This window comes from Symphalangus syndactylus, chromosome 7 (genome assembly GCF_028878055.3).
Source record: "Symphalangus syndactylus isolate Jambi chromosome 7, NHGRI_mSymSyn1-v2.1_pri, whole genome shotgun sequence".
Classification (NCBI taxonomy): Eukaryota; Metazoa; Chordata; class Mammalia; order Primates; family Hylobatidae; genus Symphalangus; species Symphalangus syndactylus.
Genome location: NC_072429.2, coordinates 15,726,328 through 15,752,677, shown reverse-complemented (window position 1 = coordinate 15,752,677; position 26,350 = coordinate 15,726,328). Strand labels below are relative to the sequence as shown.

At 36.1% G+C, this 26,350-nt stretch overlaps 1 protein-coding gene across 3 annotated transcripts in view; it reads left to right on the top strand.

Moving 5' to 3' along the window:
* The window catches only part of RANBP17 (RAN binding protein 17), a 428,141-nt gene that overhangs the window by 97,006 nt on the left and 304,785 nt on the right, over positions 1 to 26,350 (top strand). For all 3 annotated transcript variants that reach the window (XM_063642616.1, XM_055285264.2, XM_055285265.2), the window contains one exon: positions 7,881 to 8,016. In XM_063642616.1, coding sequence (XP_063498686.1) covers positions 7,881 to 8,016 — 136 coding nt within the window. The remainder of the gene's footprint in view (positions 1 to 7,880; positions 8,017 to 26,350) is intronic.

The following is a 26,350-nucleotide window of genomic DNA, read 5'->3' as shown; positions in this document are numbered from 1 at the left end:
TAATTGTCCTTTTTATATTCTGTTTAGAGCCACATTTGTCATACCTTTGTGCTTTTTGTTGGTGCTTTCAGTGTTTAAAATAGCCCAGCTGTATTGTTAAAGTGCTATTTAGTGTTCTTAAATACAAGAAGGCTGTCATGTGCCATACATGGGTTAGATTGGTTTTGTTTGGGTACCAGTGGAAGTACTGTGAATACTGCAGTAGTCTATGAGTTCAGTGTTAACAGGTCAACAATATATTTGAAAAAGCCTCTCTAAACAGAAACACACTTGAAACAAGATTGTAATCCATTGACCAAAATGTCACCAGAGGCTTGCGGGAACCTAATTCTGTATTTTACCTAGGAGCAATGGGTCGTTATTCACTAATTTAGTGTTCACAGTGACTGTAGAACATAACTACCATGAATAATGAGAACCAACTATGTAAGGTGGTGTATTACTGAGAAAATAGAACTGGTTGCTTGCTTTTGTAGGAATTTTCCCCGGAGGCCACACGAAACCACTTGTGCCTCAGAACAACTCATGGTTGGGGGAGTAAGGACAAGCAGTATATCCATTGGCTTCTTTCTGTGTCTCGTTTCTTACTGGTTAATGTCTACTCCTGGGGTATTTCACTTTTCCACACTTCTTAGTTGTGTTTCCTGGCCTCTTTGAGGAGCTGCTGGGAAGACAGAGCTTTAATTCGTCCTGTTGGAGCTATGAACAGGAATGGTGGTTTGTCTCTCTTTTCTGGGAAGATTTATAACTGCAGAAACTGTGTGAATCTTTTCTGGGGCTGCAAGACAAGTGGCTGAAGCCAGAGGTGAGGTGAGAGGTGATAGTGGGGTTGGTGGGTGCGCAAGCAGGGCCAAGCAAATTCAAGATGGGGCATATTCTAGGACTTACACAACAGTCTGGAAATAAATATGCATTTTAGAATATTGAGATTCTAAATTAAGAATGATGTCTTATGTAAAATTACAAAAAAATCACTTTCATATGAAGATGTTCCAAATAATTGGAACTACAGTACTGTGACTTTCTATATGTTGTATATAATAGCATTCCAACTCCTCGGAGAACACTACCAAATTAGAAGATCATGAAGCTCCTGCCAAAAATTTATGTGCTATTTTGGCATGAAAAGTTTAAGAGTCATGAAAGCTCCTAACATTGTGATGATTTATAATTATGATTGAAACATGCTACTTTAAACATAGCAAATAAATATATTTACACTCAGGCCACATAATTCTAGTTAAATAAAGACATTTATAGTCATTTTAGTTTCATTCATCATGACTAAAATGAAAACCTCTTGAGAGATTCTCCAGGGATTTTGTCTTATTTATCATGCGTCCTGTTAGCTTATTTATGCATGCAGTTGCAATTTTTTAAATTTTTGCAATCAGACCTTGGCGATGACCTTGAGCAGTAAGATATAAATAACTCCCACATGCTTAGCGTTCCAATAATGGAACACTAGGCATAAATGTAATCCACTAGTGCTAGCTTCTTTCAGACCTATTCTGCTTAGCTGTGCCACCCTCTGTCTCTCATTGTTCTCACCTACCCATCTCCCAGTCATCCCTCATTATCAAGACTTTAATAACTAGCTCAAGTTTTCCTCTCTCCCAAACCCTACTATTATATAAATAACTTCAACTGCTTTCTGATCAGATAATATTTCTCCCCTTTTCCTACTCATAAGCCTCCAGTGGCTTCCTATCACACTTGAGACAAATTTCAAGGCCCTTGTGATGGCCCAGAGTATCCTGTGCTACTTCTGACCTCATTTCCTACCCTTTCCCATTTAACACTGGCCTCCTTGCTGTCCTTTGAGTATTACCAGTGTGTTTTCACTTTAGGGCCTTTGCACTTCTCTTTCTTCTGCTAAGAATACTTTCTTCCAGATGTTTGTATAGTACATTTGGCCCTTGAACAATGTGGGAGTTAGGGGCACCAACCGTCCACACAGTTGAAAATCTGCCTATAACTTTAGACTCCCCCCAAATTTAACTACTAATAGCCTACTGCTGACTGCAAACCTTATTGATAACATAAACGTCAATTAAAACATATTTTGTGTGTTATATTTATTCTATACTGTATTCTAACAAAGGAAGCTAGAGAAAAGAAAATGTTACTAAGAAAATCATAAGGAAGAGAAAATTTTCTGTTCATTAAGTGGATCTTCATAAAGGTCTTCATCCTCCTCATCTTAAACATTGGGTAGGCTTAAATGCTGAGAAGGCGAAGTTGGTCTTACTGTCTCAGGGATGGCAGAGGCGCAAGAAAATTTGCGTGTAAGTGGACCCGCACAGTTCAAACCTGTGTTGTTCAAGGGCAAACTATTCTCCCTCACTTCAGTTAGGTCTGTACTCAGATGTCTTTTTCAAAGAGGGCTCCTCTGACCTCCCTATCCAAAATAACATCCTTACCCCACTTTATTTTTCTTAATAGTACTTATTACCTCTTGATGTTGTTTATTCTACTAGAGTAAGGGAAGGAATAAGCTTTGTTTTGCTTACTGCTGTATTGTATCTCCTCTGTGTAGCAAAACCTTAACCCTGAGGGAATTTAGGGTTTTCTCTAATTTGTTGAGTGATAGTAACAGAAATTGCACACTTCTGTGGATAGGACCCATTGTCACTTGTTTTTAACCTCAACTAGGCCCTCAGCATTGCTCAGTGATTCTATTTTGTTTCAGTAATTCTTGTCTTCTGACTTCCAAAAACCTACTGGGCTGTTTCACTGGGATGTTGTATCCCACATGCACCTCTAATTCAGTGACTAAAATTACACTCATCTTTTCCATCACCTAACCCTGACTGTCTTCACATGTCTCTTCATCGTACACTCAGTTTCCCAAGCCTGATGAATCATGAGAGTTATCCTTAACTTTTCCCTTTTTTCTCTCTAGCATTCCTTTAGTCATCAAGTCCTGTCAGTTCTACCTTCTAGTTACCTCAGTTAGTCTACCTATCCTATCTCCTCTGCCAGTTTAGCTACTATCATCTTTCACCTGGATTAGTAGTACAGTTTTTAAATGGACTTCTTGCTTCCTTTTTGCAGCCAGAGTAATCTTTCTAAAGTACAGATCTGATTATGTCAATGTTTTGCTTAAACTATTCAATGACTCATTGTTTTTAAGATGAACAACATGGCTTATCAGACTGTTCATTATCTGGCTCCTGCCTGTCCCATTAGCCTCATTTTCTGCCATTCACTACATTATAGCCAGTTGAACATTATACAGCTGAGTAGCTGGGATACAGGCTCCTGCCACCACGCCTGGCTTTTTTTTTATTTTTAGTAGAGACAGGGTTTTACCATGTTGGCCAGGATGGTCTCAAACTCCTGACCTCAAGGGATCTGCCTGCCTTGGGCTCCCAAAGTGCTGGGATTACAGGCGTGAGCCACTGCACCCGGCCCCCTGCCCCTTTAGATGGCTACACATGCTTTCCTGTTTGTCGCAACACTCTATGGCTTTGCCTTGTTCTGTCCTAGAATATTAGGAAATAGCATTTGTTATAGGACTTGTCATTCTTTATTCCAGCTGCTTCTTTTATCTTCCTCTTGATAGATTACAGATTTCTAGAGGACTGGGGATATATAGGTCTTGTACTTTGTTGTATTTTGAATGCCTGACACATATCTGACATGTAGTGGGCCCTCAAATTTGTTGACTGGATAAATGCTTATTTAGTTGGATACCTAGGAAAATTCAGAACAGTTATCCTAAATTCATTTCATTGTGTTTGAAATGGCATGCTTATACTTGGATCAAAAATTATTTATCTTCTTATTCTGTGCTTTTTACCAGAAATAATTTAAGATGAACGAATAATATATGTAGGACAATAAATTGAAACTGGGAATGGATATTATATACACACTGAGCATCCCTAATCCAAAAATCTGAAATTTGAAATGCTTCAAAATCTGAAACAGTTTGAGCATCAACATGAATCTCAAAGGTCATGCTTAAAGGAAATGCTCATTGAAACATTTCAGATTATGGATTTTTGGATTCGAGATGCTCAGATGGTAAGTATAATGCAAATATTCCAAATTTCAAAAAAATTAAAAATCTGAAACACTTCTGGTCTGAAGCATTTCACAAAAGGGATACTTAACCTGTATATATTGGTATGTATAGGCATTAGTCTTATACACTCGTTAGAGGTGGCAGCACATCTTCAGAGGCACTGTGGTATAGAGACTGTCAATTGTCTTTCATCTCTTCTTCCTTTCCCTTCCCATAATAAAGGGGTTGATTTTCTTGAGCAAATGGCCACTCTGAATAAAGACTAGATTTTCTAGGTTGTTTTGCAGCTAGGTATGGCAAAGTGATTATGTTCTGAATGTAAATGAACGTGTTATTTGTAATATATGTAGACCTAATGAGTGGAGCTGAAGAAGCTACCTTAGACCACAAAGTGCTTGTGGAGGCAAGTGAAACAACAAGATGGAAGGAACCTGAGCCCCTGATGCATCATGGAGCACCAACTAGCTTTAGGGAACTACCCTGGATTTTTGCTTGAGAGAGAAATAAACATCTGTATTATTTAAGCCATTGTTATTTTGGATTTCATACACTTGCAGCTGAACCTGTACAACTGCTAAAACTTCCTTGACAAATGGATCGTGTACCCTGCTGGGAACTCATTCCTACTCTCCTCCTGGTGGGGATGTCATTGCCTCTTAGGCAAATGCAGATCACCAGCTTAAAATGAGCTGTAAAGGCACCCCAACAAACTTTTTGTTCCACTCTTCTTTGAATTTGGGAATGTGTGCTATAAAAAGGAAATAGAAGTAAACAAGAGAAAGTGCATAAAATCAACAAAGAACTTGAGTAGGAGAAGGGAGATCCTATGCAATGAAGAATTTAAAAGCAGGATACACCTTATTTAAGTCACTTGACAAATCACTTGGCTCCAGAGATGAAGTTTGATGTATATATCTGTTTATTTAACTAAAACTTACTCCGATAATCTGCTAATTCACCAGTACACAGATTTTAAAATTTAGCTTTACTCCTCCTCTCAAAATTAGAAGATAAACATATCACACATCCTATTAGGAAAAAACCCTGAAAACCTGTTTATAATAATCTAATTCTTAAATCTAATTCCTCAACAAGTTCTCCATAAATCTTAGCAGTACTGAGGATATTTGGTATGCAAAGGGTACTTTTAAATAAGGAGCTTTATTTATAAATATAGGAAATAATCACTATAAAAATGCTTGTCAAAATATTTTTTCTTAACATGTTGGCAATACATAGCCAGTTTCTAAAAATTTTCATGTGCTGTGACCTAGACGTTTTGTTTCGAGAAGTCATTGAGGGTAAAGGAGGAGAAAGTAGTTATGTTTTACTTAGAAATATGAATTTTTATCCAAAATAAAATGATTAAATTTTGGTGTAGCCTTAATTTTATGCAACCATTAAAAACAGTGCTTTGGAAAATTATTTAATAACGTGGTAAAAATAATTGGTCAAGATGTATTTAGTGTGATGGATTGTAGAAAACAATAAAAGGTTCAGTAAGTGTTCTGAATGCATAAGTGAATCCTAGTATATATGATAAATACTTCATAATGGTGAACAAAAGATAGTCTCTACAGGAAATAAATGGTTTTGAAACAACTGGGTAGGCATCTTTAAAAAATAATGTTAGCTCTTTGTCTCACACTGTATAATCAAGATGAATCTCAGTGTATCATAGAGGTAAATGTAGAAAAAAAGAATCACAAAAATACCTGATTCAGGTAAGACCTTGCTATTATGCAAAATCCATGAAAGAAAAAATTGAACAAATTTTCTACATGAGAAAAACAATAACAAAAACTTCTTCATGGCATTAAACATTATAAAGCAGTAGTCCCCAGGGACTGGTTTAGTGGAAGACAGTTTTTCCATGGACCGGGGCAGGGGATGGTTTCAGGATGAAACTGTTCCACCTCAGATCACCAGGCATTAGATTGTCATAAAGAGCACACAACCTAGATCCCTCGCATGCACAGTTTACAGTAGGGTTTGCACTCCTGTGAGAATCTAGTGCTGCAGCTGATCTGACAGGAGGCGGAGCTCAGGCGATAATGCTTGCTTGCTCATTGCCCACTTCCTGCTGTGCAGCCTGGTTCCTAACAGGCCACGGACTAGTACCGGTCTGCAGGCCAGGGTTTGGGGACCCTTGTCATAAAGTCAAGAGACAAATGAAACACAGAATTGTTTACAGTTCAATTATAGACAAAGGGGTCAACCCTCTGACATATAAATAATTTGTAAAACTCAGTAATTAAAAGACAACCAAATAGAAAAACAATCAGCAAAGGATATGAGCAAACAGGTCACAGAAAATGACATGGAAAAATCTTACCCTCGCATACGTAAGAGCTATACAAATTAAAATACACTGAGATGCCATTTTTCAACTTTCCAGAAATTCTAATTTTCTGTCATCCTGAATTATCTTGTCTGTGTGTATATAGACACTTTTATGGAGTGATGGTAAGAGTATAAATTATTTCAATTTTTATGGAGTGCACTTTGGTAATAGCTATCAAAATTATAATAATGTATGCTGTTCGAGTGAGTAGCTTGACTTTTTAAAATGTATGTTATAGATGGACATGTGTGAAATGACATATGCAAGATTGTTAATTTCAGCATTTTGTAACAGCAAAAAATTATAAACAACCTTAGTGTCCATCAGTAGGGGAATGTTTGAAAATATTGTGGTGTATTCATATAATGGAATGTTAAGCAGCTTCAGTAGAGAATGAGGAACCTCCTTATGTCTGATATGTAAAGAGCTCTGAGATTGATTGTTAAATGGAAAAAGCTAAGCTTAGAACCATGTGGATAATATGTTCTGTGTGTTCAGAAGGGTTGAGAGGAGAATCTGTAGTCATATTTGCCTGTACATACATAAAACATTCTCTGGAAGGACATATAAACTATTAATAATGTGTGTATATATGTTCATGTGTGCATATATGGAAGAAACTGGATGGGTCAGGGCTAGGCAGAGCTGCCTTTGTGCAAATTAGAAAAGGGTACTGCTTCCTCAACAACCTCTACTTCTGTCTCAAAAAATTATTATATTATATTGATTTTGTTAGCACAAGGTACTTGGCGGTCATCCACCAGAAAATTTTAATGAAAATAGATAATATTGAAGGATTTTTTTTGAGGTTCTGCACTAAGTTTTTCATTATATTGAATTAAGCTTTTTCTGTAGGAAATTTAACATAATCTTCAGTTCATTTATAATTTTCTAATAATAGTTTTGAATAATAATAAATAGAAAAGTTATGATTTTCTCTTAATAGTTTAACTGCTGTTGGGAATATTTGATTTTGTTAAGATCACCTTGTAGTTTATTTAGGGTAAAATTTTATTATTCATTAAGGGCGGGATATAACTTTTGATAGATGTACCTCTTGGTATTTTTTTGAACTTTGAGTCATGACCGCAAGATATTTAATTATTTAGAAATATAAGATTAAGTAAAAAGGTGAAATACAAGACTGCATACTTGGTATCATTCTTCTTTTACTAAAAATTTATATCTATGTATAGGGTTTTTTATGTGTATGCCATGCATTTATCAGTTTTTAGTAAAATAATATCTGTATGTACATACAGAGTTTTGCATCTATATGCATGTATGTGTATGTCTTAGGAAAAAAAGGCTAAAAGGAATTAGACCAAGTTGTAATATCTCTCAGTAGTAGGATATCAGATGATTCAAAAAATATTTTCTTTATATGTTTTTGTATTTTCCCACTTTTTACAGTGATTATATATTACATTTATGGTAAATATTTTAATGTTGTTTCTCTAAGGTTTTGTACTGAAGCTTTTTTTTTATTTTCCCTTCATGAAGAGTTTTTCAGCTTATATCTTTAATGGACACCGGATTGCCTCGATGTTCTAATGAGAAAATAGAGCTTGCAATTCTGTGGTTCTTGGATCAGTTTCGTAAAACATACGTTGGTGATCAACTTCAAAGAACCTCAAAGGTAGGTTTTTACTACTAGAGAGTTTAAAACATGTTATTGGAGATGAAGAAAGATGTACATATATAACTGAATGATATATTTGGGAAATTTCTACATAAGACATGTAATTGATTAATCAGTTGATGAACTGGTGTTGAAGTGCAATGTAAAATTAAGTTGCTTGTTTTATACCTAGTTTACCGTTTTCTTTAAAGATTGACTGGCAGAGAGGTAGTGAATATGTTTTACATGGATGGTCACCAAATAGTTGAGATTATTTTAAACACTAATCAATTTTGCCTTATTGCATTTCAAGACTGAAAGCATGAGATTTGCTTTTTTAGTAGTTCCGGGGTTTTTTGGACACTTATTTATTTATGTGGCTTCCAGTATATTTCACTAATTTCTTGGCATTTGTACATGATTAAATAACGAGGACTAGGAAAATTAGATGTGTCCTTAAGAGACTGCAAATAACCTTAATGTTAGGAATACTCATAGTATAATTGAATGTTTAGCATCAGCAAGTTAAGATGACTTGACCTGAAAGTATAATGAAAGATTATTAAGGGCATTTATGTGAACCCTAAGCAGATATTTAGTAGCATTAGATACTGACACGGAGTAAAATCTTCTCCATAAGAAGTTCTAAGGATATTCTCATTTCTTTTGAACTTGCAGTTTGTTTTAGTAATGTTGTAGGATTTTTTATTTGAAAATTCTAAAATAAACTTTTTATACTCATTTTAGCTGTTTTAGGAAATTTAACCTTCAGTTTACTTAGGATTTTCTGATAATAATAATTGTGTAGTAGTGTGAAAAAAATATTTTGTTTGATTTTAAGATTATCCTTTAGTTTATTTCAGGTAAAATATTCTTTACTTTTTTAAGGAAATGATGCCATTTGATAATTTCTTTCTCAAATATATTATGATGTTGTCATTTAGGATTAATATCAATAAAATTCTCTTCGAATTTAGCTGCCACCAAATGAGACCATTTGGAAGAAAAAGAGTAGCTAGAAATAAATGTTTTAGGTTGTCAGTAAGGCAACTTAGAATCAGACAATAATTACATACTATAAAATTTATATAACAGGGTGCCTTTTTAGTAATCCCAGATGTGATACTTGAAGATTGAATATAAATCAAATGATGATAAATTTTCTTATTTAATATGTCCAGAGAGTATCTTTGCTTTTGCAAAAGGGTTACTCTCAAAATATTGCTAATACAATATCCATTTGGTGTAGGTCTTAAATCAAAACAGTATAATATGGAGTAGAAAAGCCTTCTAATTATTGTTTTGAAGGCACCTAGAAGGAAATATGTAAAATGAGACTAGTTGTTTTAGGGCTATGGGATTTCGGATTTTGTTTCAAAACTTTTAATATAAGGTAATTGTGAAAAAAAGCGAATTACAGATTAGTTTTTTGTTTTTGAAAAAGCTTGCACTTTAGGAAGAAGTAAACGTCATCAGAATGGTATTGACTCCTTTATTGTAACTTTAACATTGTTGGTGTGTGTATCTTACCCTATTAAAGAAAGTTAGTCCTAAGGTGACAAAATTTCTAAGGCATTTCTATTGCATAACCCCAGAGTGAAACTAAATCTTCCTACTTTTTGGTTTCTCTGACTTACCTGCCCATCTGTCTTAATAGAAATCATTTTCGGAAGTCCTCAATTATGTGTCCCGTCACTCGCCTAGGAACTCTTCATGCTTTATTCCTTACAGTAGGCTTGCAAGATTGGTATTAATGTCCTCATTTTACTAATGAGACATTTCATAAGTACTATATATACAATTGTTTTAGCAGCCAACTATGTAAGGAAGAGTGGGTGGAACATATTTCTTGGTGGGTGTATTGGAAAAGTGGGAGAGTACTAGATAATAGCAAATGAATGTTTAACAATTAATGTTGCTTATTTTGTACCAGGAACTGTGCTAAGCACTTTTAAGCAGTCTCATTTAATTGTGTCATATAGAATATGACTTCAAGGTTCTTCCCAGTCTCTTTTCTGCATCTGTCACCAGCTTCATACTTCAGTACACCATATTTGCACTGCATACTTTGTATCTGGTAAACTTATTTCAGGTTCTTCAACAGTCTGTGCTCTCTGTTAATTCCAGATATTAGAAGAAAGTGTTCTCCCTGCTTAATTGTGCCTAGTGTTCCATTATTGGAATGCTAAGCATGTGGGAGTTATTTATATCCTACTGCTCAAGGTCATCACCAAGGTCTGATGGCAAAAATTCAAAAAATTCCAACCTCAGGCATAAATGGGTTAAGACACTATTTTTTTTTTAATCCAGCTTTCACTTCTCTGCCTTATTCTGCCAACTACTTATTGTCATCAGAGACCCCATCCTTCAGAATCCCCTTTTTAACTCTCAAATTCTGAGAGCATTCTTTTTGTCTGTGTTCTGCAGCACCCATTTGTTCGCTGTTTTAATATTTATTACACTGCTTTGTAATTACTTGTTAGTGAATAGACTATAATTTTGGTTAGTACTATTTCTGCCTTGTTTATTGTTATCTGAAAGAGCCTGGCATGTAGGTATTGTTTGTATGCTTTCAACTTACTGTTGAATGTGTGTATTTAGTAGAATTCTATAGGAATTCAGCCTAGATCTCATGTATAATACTTTCAGGTAATAAAGGATATATTCTTGAGTTGGAAAATGATGCTGACTTGAGTGAAATTATTCAGCAGTTATAAATAAGGTATAATATTAAGCATCATGAACATTTTATAAAAGCCCATATAGATAACAGAATATAATTTATAGAAATAAGTTCTTTAGGAACCAAGGTGGAATTACTAATGCGTCCTAAGTGATGTATGTGGTAGAAGTCCTATACCTGAGAAAGAATGTTGTAAATAGTAGCCATAGGCATTTATTGAGCAATAAGTCTGTGTCAGATACTTTGCTCAGAACTTGAAAGGCATTATATAATTTCATTCTCACAAAAATGCTATGAAAATAGCGATTTTGTTAGCATCCTCTCTTTCTGTAGACATGGAAATTGAGGTTTAGAGTGGTTAACTAATGTGTTTAAGTGGTTCAACCTGGATTTGACCCCTAGGTACCTGACTGCAGAGCCTGAGCTGCTGACCACTTTGGTATATTGCCTCCTTTCTATTGGATCTTTCCACTGGGATGTTGAATCGGCCCTTCAAACTTATTTCCAAAAAGGAACTCACTATCTTTTAGAACTCTCTCTTCCTACTTCCCATATTTTAAAGAAGAATGACATTGAATTTCCTTTTTGTACCTCTTGTATCCAATCTGTCACCTAATCCTGTGAATTTTACTTTTGGAGTATCTCTCAGGTGTACTTCTTTCTTCTGCCCCTTTCTTTTTAGCCTCATTCTCACTGCTTGTCATTTCCCATGGAATTTCAAAAGTATTCTACTTGCCCTCTTTGTTTCCATTTTGCTTCTCCCCACTCTAGCCTATTTTCCATACTGCCACCAGAGTATTTTTTATTAGAAAACTAAAGAGAATAATGTAATGAACACTCATATGCCCATCATTCAGTTTTGTCAAGTCTTAATGCTTTGCTATATTTGCTTCAGATCTGTATATTTTTGAGTTAAACCTGAATAATCCTGTTGCTGCTCTGATTTCACTTCTCTAGCTTCTTGCCCCAAAGTAACCACTGTCCTAAATTTAGTATTATTCTCATCCATGATTTTGTACGTTTTCTACATTTCTGTGTATTTATAAACAAAACAAAACACTATTAACTTTATACAAAAGTATTATGCAGTTTTGGATCTTTAGGAATTTTTTTTTTTTTTTTGAGGTGGAGTTTCGCTCTTGTTGTCCACGCTGCAGTGCAATGGCGCCATCTTGACTCACTGCAACCTCCGCCTCCCAGGTTCAAGTGGTTTTCCTGCCTCAGCCTCCCAAGTAGCTGGGATTACAGGCATGCGCCACCACGCCTGGCTAATTTTTTTGTATTTTTAGTAGAGATGAGGTTTCACCATGTTGGCCAGGCTGGTTTCGAACTCCTGACCTCAGGTGATCCACCCACCTTAGCCTCCCTAAGTATTGGGATTACAGGCATGAGCCACCACATCTGGCCAGAATTCATCTTTTTTGATGACTATTTTTGAGATTTATTCATGATGACACGTATAGTTCTAATTATTTTAATTATTGAGTGGTATTAGAGTGTATTATTCTGCCATTATGCATTCATTTTATTGTTGATATGTTAGATCGTTTCCAGATTTTCAATTTTTACAATCAATACTGCAGTAAATAGTCTTGTATCTGCCTCCTCATGCATATGTAAGAGTTTTGTGAAGATAAATAGTAGAATTGCTGGGCTGTAAAATGTACATATCTTAAGCTTTATTAGATATTATTAGGTTGCCTTCCTAAGTGTTATAACAGTTTATTTCCTCTCCCCCAGCAGAATAGGTGTCTGTTTCTGTTGTCATTATGTGTGCTTTTGTCAGACTTTTAAGTTTTGCCAGTCTTTAAGAAAAATTTTTCCTGTGCAATTTTTCTGCTTAAATTTTTTTATTGGTTTCTCATTACTTATAAAATGAATTCTTGCTTATGATGAAACTTTGCCTACCTTTGAAATCATTTCTTTTCATTCCACTTTATGACATGATTCATATGTGCTGCTGCCTTTTTTCCTTTGGTTTATTCCTGTTCATTACTCAGTGACTATTGATAAGTAACCACTATGTATTAATGCCAGGGATGCAAAAGTGAATAGGATCATCCATCTCCCCTGTAAGTTTTTAGTTAAAGGGAACATGGGCAAATAAGGAAAAAAATTATAAAATTGATTCATATATGCATTTAAACAGCATATGATGAAATGAAGACCAGACTATTAAATACATACTGCTGGGATTTTTGGTTATCTGTATGTGAAAATTCAGATTATGACTTCATATCATGCAAAAATCAATTTCTAGTAGAAGACAGACTCTAAATATGAAAAGCAGAATATTATGATTTAGGGATAGGGAAGAATTTTTTAAGACATAAAAAGGCTAAGCTCTAAACTCAAAAGTTGGTAACTTCTACCCATATTAAAAGTAAAAACTCCTGTGAATCAGAAGACACAATAGACAAAGTAATAAAAGCTGTGGGAATACATTCCTAAGACATGTAACTTATAGAGAATCAACATTTGGTTATATAATTTCTGTGAATAAATAAGAGAAAAGCTACCTAGTAGTAAAATGGCCAAAATACATGAATAAACACTTCACAGAAGAAGAAATCACAGTGGCCAGTAAATATGGTCTTAGTCCTCTGGGCTGCTGTTAACAAATACCATAAACAACAAACATTTGTTTCTCACAGTTTGAGAGCCTGAGAAGTTCAAGATCAAGGCTGGCAGATTTTGTGTCTGGTAGGAGCCCTTTTCTGTTTTCATAGTTGGTGCCATCTCTCTGTGTTTTCACATAGTGGGAAGGGCACACAAACTCTCTCAGACCTCTTATGAGGACACTAGTCTCATCCATGAGAGCTCTGCCCTCATGACCTAATTTTAGTCTCCAAAGGCCCTACCTCTTAATGTCATCATGCTGGGAATTAGATTTCAACATATGATTTTGTCAGGGACACAAACATTCAGACCATAGCATTTCACACTCTTACCCCACAAAGTGCATGTCCTTCTCATATGCAAAACACGCCATTCCATTCTAGTTTAGTCCCCAAAGTCTTAGTTTATCCTACGATCAGCTCCAAAGTCTGAAGCCTAGAGTTTCATGTAAATATCATCTAAATGAGATATGGTTGAGACTCCACAGTGATTCATTCTGAGCCAAATTACCCCTCTAGCTGTGAGCCTAGATAACATCATATGCTTCCAGAATACAATGGTGGGACAGGCACAGGATAGACCTTGCCATTCCACAAGGGAGAAACAGGAATGAAGGAAGAAATGACAGGTCTTGAACAGGTCCAAAACTTAATAAGGCGACATTAAATCTTCAGGCTCCAGAATAATCTTCTTTGACTTAACGTCCTACCTTCTGAACACACTGGGGTAGGGATTAGGCTCCCAAGGCTCTAGGTGGTAGAGTTCTCATATGTTGAAGTTGGGTGCCTGCTGCTCTCCCAGGATGGAATCACATGCCAGTGGGTCTTTTAGTCTAGAGTTCCAGAGATGAATGACTCTGCCCCCATGACTCCTCTAGGCATTGCCATAGTGGGGACTTTCTCTGGTGGCCCTGTACTCACAGCAACCCTCTGTCTGAGTTGTACACCTGAAGCTCCAGGCAGCTCTATTTTTGAAAATGGAACTGCACCTGGGGCAGCCAAGGAGTACTGTGTGAGAATGTGGGGAGTGGAGTATTAAGGCAGGGCCAGGCAGCAAGTGCTAGGGTCCTGTGAGTACCCATGGCCCTTCCTTTGAAATCATTCTTTCTTCCAGGCCCTTGCACTCTGGGCCTGGGAGACAGAATAGGAGACAGCCCCAAGGATCTGTGATACACTTTCAGGGTCATTTTTCCCTTGTCCCTGCCAGTCCAGGCACACCTTTTGTGTTCTCTCCTGAACACACTTTCTCATTTTTTACAATATGGAAAGGCTGATAATTTTTCAAACCTTTAAGTTCTCTTTCCTTTTGATTGACCATTTTGTCTTTAAATCATTTTTCTTCTTACATTTTATTATTATAAACATTCAAGGGAAACCAAGCCATTATTTTGTTTAGAAATTTATTCAGCCAGCTGGGCATGGTGGCTCACACCTGTAATCCCAGCACTTTGGGAGGCCAAGGTGGGTAGACCACCTGAGGTCAGGAGTTCAAGACCAGCCTTACCAATATGGTGAAACCCTGTCTCTACCAAAAATACAAAATTTAGCCAGGCGTGGTGGCATGCACCTGTAATCTCAACTACTCTGGAGGCTGAGACAGAATTGCATGAACCTGGGAGGCAGAGGTTGCAGTGAGCCGAGATCGCGCCACTGCGCTCCAGCCTGGGCGACAGAGCAAGACTCCCGTCTCAAAAAATAAAAGAAAGAAATGTATTCAGCCAAATATTCTATGTCATTCCTTACAAATTCTTTTTTACAAAACAGTAGGACACAAACAATAATTCAGCTAGGTTCTTTGCCACTTTTATAAGGGCACCTTTTATAAGGGCACTAATCCCGCTTATAATTCTCTCCCGAAGGCCCTCTCTCTTAAAACCATCACACTGGAAATTAGATTTTAACATACGAATTTCCTGCATTTTTTCTGCAGCTCTATTTGTTTTTTATTCTTTTTCTCTCTGTTCTTTGAATAGTACTAGGGTCTTAATATAGATGTAAAAGCTAAAAAACAAAAAAACAAACAAACAATGGATTCCAACATCTTATAAGTGCTTTCTCTTATCATCGAGAGTAAGACAAGGATGGCTACTCCTTTCTCTTCTATTAAATATTGTACTAGGGGTTCTAGCGAGATAAATAGGCAAAAAAAAAAAGGCATCCAGATTTAAAAAAAAAAAGAATCTAGGAATGAAGGGATTACAACTGTAATTGCAGATGACATGGTCTTATGTACAGGAAATCCGTAAGGATCCACTGAAAAACTGTTAGAACTAATAACATCAGTAAGCTTGCAGGATTATAAGATTAATACAAAAACTCGACTGAATTTCTGTGCACTTGGAATAAACAACCCAAAAACAAAATGAACAAAACATTCCATTTATAATAGAATCAGAAAGAATTAAATAGGAATAAATTTAACGAAAGAAGTGTAAAACTTATAATCTGAAAATCATAAAACGTTGTTGAAACAAATTAAAGGGGATGTAATAACTGGAAAGATATCTTATGGTCATGGATTACAAGACTTATTATTGTTAAGATAGCAGTGCTCTTCAAATTGATCTATAGGTTTAACACAATCTCTACCAAAATCTTAGCTGTTGTCTTTGCAGGAATTGACAAGCTTATCCTTAAATTCATGTGAAATTAAAAGAACACAGAATAACCAAAACAATCTTGGCCAAGAACAAAGTTGGAATACTTACACTTTCCAATTTCAAAACTTACTACAAAGCAGCAATAAGTTGTTACTTACAATAATATTAAGTTATAGTAATTATAGTAAGACAGTGTGGTAAGAATATACCTATAAATGAATGAAATAGAAAGGAGAGTCCAGGTAAAAACCTTCACATTTATAGTCAGGTGATTTTTTGACAAGGGCATCAACATAACTCAGTAGTGAAAGAATAGTTTTCAACAAACGGTGCTGGTACAACTGGATATTCACATTCAAAAGAATGAAGTTAGTCCCCTCTCTCACACCATACACAAATGTTAACTCAAAATGAATCAGATCTAAATGTGAGAAAAATATAAAATGCTTAAAACATAGAAGTAAGTCTTCATGACTTTGGACAATGGTTTCTTAGCTATGACATCAAAAGCTCAAGCAGCTAAAGAAAAAGATACATTGGACTTCATCATTTAAAAACTTTTTTACTTCAGAGGACATCATCAAGAAAATGAAAGCACAACCTACAAAAATGGGAGAAGATATTTGCATATCATATATTTGATAAAGGTCTTGCATCTAGAATCTATAAAGAATTCTTATAACTCAATAATAAAAAGATAAATAACCCAGTTTTTTAAATGGGCAAAAGATCTAAACAGACATTACTCCAAAGAAAATCTATGAATGGCCAACAAGGACATGGAAAGATCTTCAGCATTATTATTTATTGTAGAAATTCATGTCAGTGCCAGAAATAGATAACCACTCTACACTCACTAGGATGAATATGATAAAAAAAAAAAGACAGATAATAACAAATGTGAGTGAGAATGTGGAGAAATAGAAATCTTCATATACTGTTGCAAGGAACGTAAAATATTGCAACCAATTTGAAAAACAGTCTGGCCGTTCTTCAAAAGGTTAAACATAGAGTTACCATGATTCAGTATTTCTACTCTTATGTATATATCCAAGAAAATGGAAACTACACTCTACATAAACATTTGCACACATGTTCACAGAAGCATTATTCCCAATAGCCACAAAGTGGAAAAAAAATTGCATGTCTAGTAGCTGATGAATGGATATATAAAATTTGGTATTTCCCCAGATGGAATGTTATTCAGCCATAAAAAGGAATGAAGTACTGATAGATGCTACAGCAGGTATGATAATTGAAAACATTATGCTAAGTCAAATAAGCCAGCCACAAAAAAACAAATACCACATGATTCCAATGGTTTGAAATGTCTGGAATAGGCAAATCCATAGAAACAGAAAGTAGATTATTGGGTGCCTAGGGCTGGGGTTATTGGAGATTGGGTAGTCATGGACAAAAGGTATGAAATACCTTTGTGGTGTTGAAATATTCTGAAATTGATTGTGGTGATGGCTGCACATATCCATAGAAAAAAACATTGTGCACGTTAAGTGTGTGAATTATATAGTAGGTGAATATGTCAACTTGTTACCAAAAAACAGAGCAAAAAACCCACTTTTAAAATGGGCAAAAGATTTCAACAAGCACTGGAAAAAGGTATCTAAATAGCCAATATGCATATAAAAAGATGTTCAGTGTCATTAGTCATCATCAGAGAAATACTAATTAATACCTAAGTGAAATATCACTGCACATCTGAAAAAATGGCTAAAAAATTTAAAAACTGATAAAACCAAACCTTGATGATGGAGTGGAACACATGATAACGTTTGTTGCTGGTGGCAGTGTAAATTAATAAAATCATTTTGGAAAACTATTTGGTGATGTACTAAAGCTAAATATAGTCTACCTTATGACTCATCAGCTCTACTCTTATTTACCCAGAAGAAATGAATTTATATGTTTGCCAAATGCAATGTGCAAGAATATTTATAGCAACTTTATTTATAATATCCAAGAACTGGAAACAACCCATTTGTCAGCAGTCAAATGGATAATAAATTAATGTATACTCATACACTGTAATACTATACAACAATTTAAAAAAAGAAAAACTACATGCAAAAATTTGGATGAATTTATGATGATTTTACAATAATCACTTCAGCTATGATGAAGAGTGAAAAAGATCAAAAGTGTACACATTTTATTATTCCACTTACCAATTTCTGTAACAGTCAAAACTAATTTATGGTGATGGAAGTCAGAATGGTGGTTACCTTTGGGTAGGGAGAGTATTTTGACTGGGAAAGTGAACCAAGGGAGCCTTCTGGGGACCTTGAAATGTTTTATTTTGATGGGGCTTACATGAGTATATACATATATAAATACACACTGAGCTGATATTATGATTTATTCATTTCATATTATGCCTCAATTAATTTTTTTTTACAAAAGATTATTCACGGAAGCCTGGTATGTAATTGTGTAAAAAAGTGGAAACTTGCCCATCAGTAGAAGAATGGATGAATTATAGTATAGTCACACAGTGGGATTTTGTATAACAATGAAAATGAATGATCTAAAACTACATTTATTTTTGGATAAATCTATAAAACCGTCCACAATATGGTATGAAAAAAGTCATACAAGGATACAAATGACACTCCTATGTCAAATATGTTAAGAAAATTATATGCTCATGAATTCTACCTATGGTAAAAATAATATGTGCATGGGATTAGTAAACACTAAATTCAGGATAATGGTTATCTCTGGTTGAGAAGAGGAATGGATTAGAGCAAAAGGCATAGTTCAACCATATCTGTAATATTTTCTTAGTCTGCATGGTGGGTGTGCATGGGTGTTTACTATATTTTATGCCTTTCTCTACATTTGAAATATTTAATTTGCAAAAGAAATAATTATAAGAACTCTAGTTAAATATAGCAAATTAAAATTTCACATTTACCCTCCTATCCCCTTGAAACGGTATCATAATGAGAGTAGAGGAATAAAAGATAATACATTTGCAAGGAAAAAATTAGAGAATGATATGGTCTGGCTGTGTCCCCACCCACATCTCACCTTGATTTCCCATGTGTTGTGGGAGGGACCCAGTGAGAGGTAATTGAATCATGGGACAGGTCTTTCCTATGCTGTTCTCATGGTAGTGACTAAATCTAACAAAATCTGATGGTTATTATAAAGGGGACTTTTCCTGCATAAGCTATCTTAATTTGCCTGCTGCCATCCATGTAAGATGTGACTTGCTGCTCTTTGCCTTCTGCCATGATTGTGAGGCCTCCCCAGCCATATGGAACTGTAAGTCCAATAAACATCTTTCTTTTGTAAATTGCCCAGTTTCAGGTATGTCTTTATCAGCAGCATGAAAATGGACTAATAAAGTAAATTGGTACTGGGAGTGGGACATTGCTGAAAAGATACCAGAAAATGTGGAAGCAACTTTGGAACTGGGTAACAGGCAGAGGTTGGAACAGTTTGGAGAGCTCAGAAGAAGACAGGAAAATGTGGGAAAGTTTGGATATTCCAAGAGACTTGTTGAATGGCTTTGACCAAAATGCTGATAATGATATGGACAGTGAAATCCAGGCTGATGTGATCTCAGATGGAGATGAGGAACTGGAGCAAAGGTGACTCTTACTATGTTTTAACAACAAGACTGGCGGAATTTTGACCCTACCCTAGAGATGTGTGGAACTTTGAACTTGAGGGAGATAATTTAGGGTATCTGGTGGAAGACATTTCTAAGCAGCAAAGCATTCAAGAGGTGACTTGGGTGCTGTTAAAAGCATTCAGTTTTAAAAGGGAAACAGCATGAAAGTTTGGAAAATTTGTAGCCTGACAATGCGATAGAAAAGAAAATCTCATTTTCTGAGGAGAAATTCAAGCTGGCTGCAGAAATTTGTATGAGTAATGAGAAGCTGAATATTAATCCCCAAGACAATGGAGAAAATGTCCCCAGGGCATGTCAAATACCTTTGTGGGAGCCCCTCCCATCACAGGCTCAGAGGCCTAGGAAGAAAAAATGGTTTCATGAGCTCGGCCTAGGGTCCCCATGCTGTGTGCAGCCTAGGAACTTGGTGCCCTGTGTCGCAGCTGCTCCAGCTGTGGCTGAAAGGGGCCAACATAGAGCTCAGGCCATGGCTTCAGAGGGTGCAAGCCCCAAGCCGTGGCAGCTTCCATGTGGTGTTGAGCCTGCAAATGCACAGAAGTCAGGAATTAGAGTTTGGGAACCTCCACCCAGATTTCAGAGGTTGTATAGAAATGCTTGGATGTCCAGGCAGAAGTTTGCTACAGGAGTGGGGCCCTCACGGGGAACCTCTGCTAAGGCAGTGCGGAAGAGAAATGTGGGGTTGGAGCTCCCACACAGAGTCCCTACTGGGGCATTGTCTAGTGGAGCTGTGAGAAGAGGGCCACTGTTCTCCAGACCCCAGAATGGTAGATCCACTGACAGCTTACACTGTTCACCTGGAAAAGCCAACGCCAGCCTGTGAAAGCAGTTGGGGGGAGTCTACCCTGCAAAGCCACAGGAGCGGAGCTACCCAAGACCATGGGAACCCACCTCTTATATCATCGTGACCTGGATGTGAGACATGGAGTCAAAGGAGATCATTTTGGAGCTTTAAGATTTGACTGCCCTGCTGGATTTCGAACTTGCATGGGGCCTGTATCCCCTTTGTTTTGGCCAGTGTCTCCCATTTGGAATGGCTGTATTTATCCAATGCCTATACCCCCATTTTGTCTAGGAAATAACTAACTTGCTTTTGATTTTACAGGCTCATAGGCAGAAGGGACTTGCCTTGTCTCAGATGAGACTATGGACTGTGGACTTTTGAGTTAATGCTGAAATGAGTTCAGACTTCGGGGGACTGTTGGGAAGGCACGATTGGTTTTGAAATGTGAGGACATGAGATTTGGAAGGGGCCAAGAGTGGAATGATATGGTTTGGCCGTGTCCCCACCCAAATCTCATCTTGAATTCTCATGTGTTGTGGGAGGGATCCGGTGGGAGGTAATTGAATCATGGGAGCAGGTCTTTCCCCTGCTGTTCTTGTGATAGGAAGTCTCATGAGATCTGATGGTTATTATAAGGGGGAGTTTTCCTGCACAGGCTCTCTTTTTTTTTGCCTGCCACTATCCATGTAAGACATGACTTGCTGCTCTTTGCCTTGTGCCATGACTGTGAAGCCTCCCCAGCCATGTGAAACTGTAAGTCCATAAACCTCTTTCATAAATTACCCAGTCTCAGGTATGTCTTTATCAGCAACATGAAAACAGACTAATACAGTATGTTACGAGACTTGAAACTAGCAACCAGATGTATAAGTGGTATCTGTCTTAATGTACCTGAGAGAGTCTAACCTTAAATTCCTGCAGTGAAGAAAGCCAGTAGTTAGATGATTTCCACTAAGAACCCTGGAAAAGCTCAGAACTTGGAGACTCTAGATACCTTTGAATGCTGCAGTTTGGGGTGTGGCTAAAAATAGGATAACTGATTTAATTAGGATTAATTATATTCCCAGAACCCTTACCTGCCCCAGCACAACTGGAGATTGTCTCTCCCAAATTCTTGCAAGAGATAGGAAGTTTCTTATGGAAGTTTGAACAGGAGGTTCTAGGGCATAAGAATAAGACATTGGACTGAAAAATATTCCTAGACACTTTACAACTCTTAGTTGTCATGAACTGTTAGCTAGGGTTAAAACCCCAAAGCAGGAAATTAGTGAAATGCTTTTGTGATGAAGAAGCTTATTCAAGAGAGAGACCTACAGATACAGATATATAGGATCCTCAATTTTAAAATCAGCCTAACTGCTTATGACCCTACAGTGAGGTTTACTGGATGAGAAGCCCTGTTGTGAACAAAGAGCCCCTATTCTTTTTTGAGTAACTCATTCTGATAATACAACTGACAATAGCTAGCCTCTTGAAGAAAACCTCATATGAAAACCAAAGAGAAAAACAAACAGAAAATAGGAAATTGGAGGAAAACAGAATTAATATTGAAACCGTTAAAAGGATTTTGTTAAAAGATGATTCAGAGAAGAGCTCTTTGGAATTAAGACATGATAGAAGAACTTAAAACTTAGTAGGTTTGGAAGATAAAGTAGCCAATATTACCTAGAATGCTAAACAGAAAGTTAAAATAAAACTGGACAATAGGAGAGAAAATAGAGAATCCAGGAGGTCCAACATTGGATTAATGGGAGTTCCAGTAAGAGAAAAAGAAAGAATACTAGAAATTTTCCTGTAGTGAAAGATAACAGGTTCCATATTGAAAAGGACTATGCAGAGGTCCAGCAAAGTGAGTGAAAGAAGATCCATATTACGGTATAGTATTGGAAATTCACAGCATCAGGATTGGAAAAAGAGGAGATCCTTAAAGCTTCCAGAGAGAAGAAGGGTTACATTCAAAGGACTAAGAATGAAAATTATATTGGTCTTCTCAATTGCAATACTAAAATAGAAGACAGTGAAACATTGTCTTGCCAATTTTGAGAAAGAAAATGAATTTCAACTTAAAATTGTATATCCAGTAAAACTTAAGTATGAAAATAGAATAAAGACATTTTCACTCAGACAAAGCCTCAAACTTTACTTCTCTTATATCTTTTACCAAGAAGTTGCTGGAGACTGTATACTACTCAATTAAAAAAGTAAACCAAGAAAAGAGGAAGAGGGGAGAGATGGGATCTGAGAATCAGAGAATCAAACACAGGAGAGAGTCTAAGGGAAGCTCTAGGATAACAGCTGTGCCTCAGGCCTTGAGAGCAACCAGTTAAACTGGAGCAGATGGGAGGTCATAGGTGTTTTGTTTTGTTATTTTTCTTTAAAGAACTGATAGATTACTTGCTGTCTTGGACCAGGTTGAGAGGAATTGAGTTTTACAGATCTGGAATAGTGTTTGAGGGTCAACTAGTAATAAATAGAATCACAGAAAACTTAGGTAAATAAAAAGAAAGTCATACTAAACATTTGTACACAAAATGAAATTGAATCATAGTACCATGGAACTTAGTTATGAATAATGAATACATTATCATAAATATGTTAGGGAGTCAAAAGATAATGTGAAAAATTTTTAAATCAGGAAATAGCTCTCTCTGCATGTTTATTTAGAAGAATGAAAATAGTAAAAGAAATAGCTGAAAGAGTTCAAAGTGGATTGACTTGAGTATTGGAATCAGATATGGAGAGGAGTATGTCAGAGGATGGCAGTTTTTTATTACTGTTTTACTTTTTAAATCATGTATATGTATAATTTTAGTAGAAATACAAATTTGGACAACTACAGTATAGTTTTATGCATGAAAAAATAATGGTAAGTATTTGGTGCGCTGGAAACACGGGACAGTGTATTTACCCAGATTTTGGGACTCAGAAAGGCTTCTGGGAGAGAAGAGTCCCGAATGAAATCCAGAAGAATTAGTTGAAGCTGCTGAAGAGGAAGGAAAGTGGGATGCATGTTCTAGGAGGTAGAAGCAGAATGTGCAAAGCCTTAAAGCTCTACATTGGAAGAAATCCAGATAAGTTAGTATAGCTAAGGCTTGTGGTATTCCCAGTGACCATTGCAGAGCCTAACATTAGATTCTCAGCAAATACTGAATAAATAAATAAATAAATAATTGATATAAGGGAAGGAGTTTTTTAAGAGTGGGAAGTCTGGGAAAGCAGACACATAGCAGTCACTTGCAGCCTACCTTGTGTCTAGAGCACCAGAATTCTAGTCAAGAAGGTATAGCAAATTCAGGTCTCTACCGACTGACCAGTTTGTCATCCGGGTGTATGGTTTCTTTCTGAGGTACATAAATAATCCACCCAGGAGTTTAGTAACATATAATTAAAGTACTCCAGAATGTTCATGGAATAAAATATTCTAACCAAAAGTGTATTTAGGCCAGGCACAGTGGCTCACCCCTGTAATCCTAGTGCTTTGGGAGATAAGGCGGGAGGATCGCTTAAGGCCGGAAGTTTGAGACCAGCCTGTGCAACATAGCGAGACCCTGTCTCTACAAAAAATTTTAAAAATTAGCTGGGTGTGGTGACACACGCCTGTAGTCCCAGATATTCATGAGGCTGAAATGGAAGATCACTTGAGTCCAGGAGTTCCAGGCTGCAGTGAGCTGTGATCACACCAGTGCATTCCAGCTTGGATGAGGCAGTAAGACCCTGTCTCAAAAAACAAAAACAAAAAAAAAAGTGTAGCTAATAGTTAAATATATATGTAAATGATCACCTATTTATTAGGGTATAATTTAAAACATTAAAACTCTTAGAATATTTCTTAGACTGTATCAGAATTTTGCGGTATTTCCTATTTATTTTTGTATCCGTTACTTGTTACCTGGTGTGTCACCATTTACTCTAATTATAAATTATCTTAGTTTATTGACAACAATTTTAAGTATTATATTTTTATACTAAATGTCTATTAGAAAAGGTCCATTTTAATTTTTAATCCAATTAAAATGTGATTTTTAAGTTTTAAAAATGGATAAGGAAGAGTCCTTTTAAAATACACACAGACACACACACAAAGACACACACAGACATATACACAGACAGACACATACACATATACACACACAGACAGACACACAGGCACACAGACACACAGACACATGTACACACACAGACACACAGGCACACACACACAGAGAACCACACACAGACATACAAACACACATACACAAACACGGACACACAGACACACAAATGCACACACAGACACACACACATCTTAGCTTCTGAATATCTACCAAAAGTTAGAAGTTTTGAACTTTGTTCTTACATCCCTTCATTCAAGCTTACCCTACCATAACCATCAGTTTTGTCTTGATTGGTTATGAAATCTTATCAGTGAGTGAAATTCCAAAAATTAGTAAATATGTGGTTGTTAAGGTCCTGGAATGTATTTTCTTTTAAAAATAGACCCATAAACAGTGATACTGGTCAAGCACAGTATAATAGAATTTGCCTGAATTCTGTCCTCCCAAACAGGATACCAGAAATTGAGCAAGAAGTAATTCTCTTTCTCTCTTCGATTTCAATTTTGAAATAGACAAGTTAATCTTCAAAATTTTTGCTCTCATTCTTCATTCCTTGTTTTGATATCCTATTCAATCTTTCACCACCAAAGGGTGAAATCCCCTGTATCTCTTTTGTTCATCACCATCTAGATATACAGGAAAACACACGTGTGTGCATTTGTGCAAATCTGCTTTCTTTCCAGTACCTTTCATCTGCCACATGTCAACTGGAAAACATTCCAATTGAAGGATGTCATGCTATTGTATAAATGCATTCTCCTAGAAAGGATTGCCTTTCCTAAAGAAAATATTTATTAGTGCCAAATAATTCAAATGGTATAACAAAGTGAAGTGAAAAAATCAGTATGTGTTGAGGTAGCTGCTTGGATAGGGGTACCATCTTGTCTGGGAGTGTACACCTATCCTAGTTTCCTCCTTTTTATTTTTTGCCTTCATTCTTCTGAATTTACATATTTCCTAAAAATTTCCAAATTGCTTTTCAGGAAGATTTTCAAGGCATTGGGAAGGTTATGAAGCCAGAGGGAGTGAAAACAGAATAGTAATTTATAAATAAAGTGATCATACATCCAGATTTGCCTAAGATTTCCCCAGCTCACACTTGTTGTCTTGGCAGATTGTTAGTTAATAGCTTCAGCTTTCATTCTCAAAAATGTCTCTGTTTGGATGATAAATTATATGATCACCTTGCATATGAACCACATGTTTCTAAAGAGGGTAATATAGTAATTCATAAATAAGTTTGTAAAGGCCAGGAAGTGAACCTTTCCCTTTGACTCTGTGGCTCTCAGTACCTGAGTAAAAGCCTTGTTTATAAGTGTCATGAACTAGTGATATATAAGCACGTTTAGATCTTTTTTGTGGAATAACTTCAAATTTGCATTAAGCTGATAAGTGCTCCAGTTGTGTAACTATAGTGAACAATAATTCATTGTATATTTTAAAATCACTAAACAAGTAGAATTGGAATACTCCTAACACAAATGGCAAATGCTTGAGGTAATGGATACCCCAATTACCCTGATGTTTATTACACACTGTATGCCTTTATCAAAACATCAAATGAACCCCATAAACATGTATACCTGTGATGTACCCATAATAATTGCAAATCTAGAAATTTTTTAAAAGAAAAGTGCTCATTGATGTATCTTCAAATTGTCCAAAATAAAAATGGGGAATTATCTAAACTTTCAAGCTTTATCTGTGTATATGGATTTCTAAATTGTTTTGTGTAATTACTTATTATTCAGCCTTTTTCCTACTGTTGAGTACACATATGAAGCAGCAGATGGCATTCTTTCCCTGCAATTGTTATGTCTTCCTGTATGGTATGTTACTATAATAACAGTTATAGGAAAACACTTGAATAAGGAAATAGAAAAACATTTCATGATAGTATCTTCAATGGACTACTACA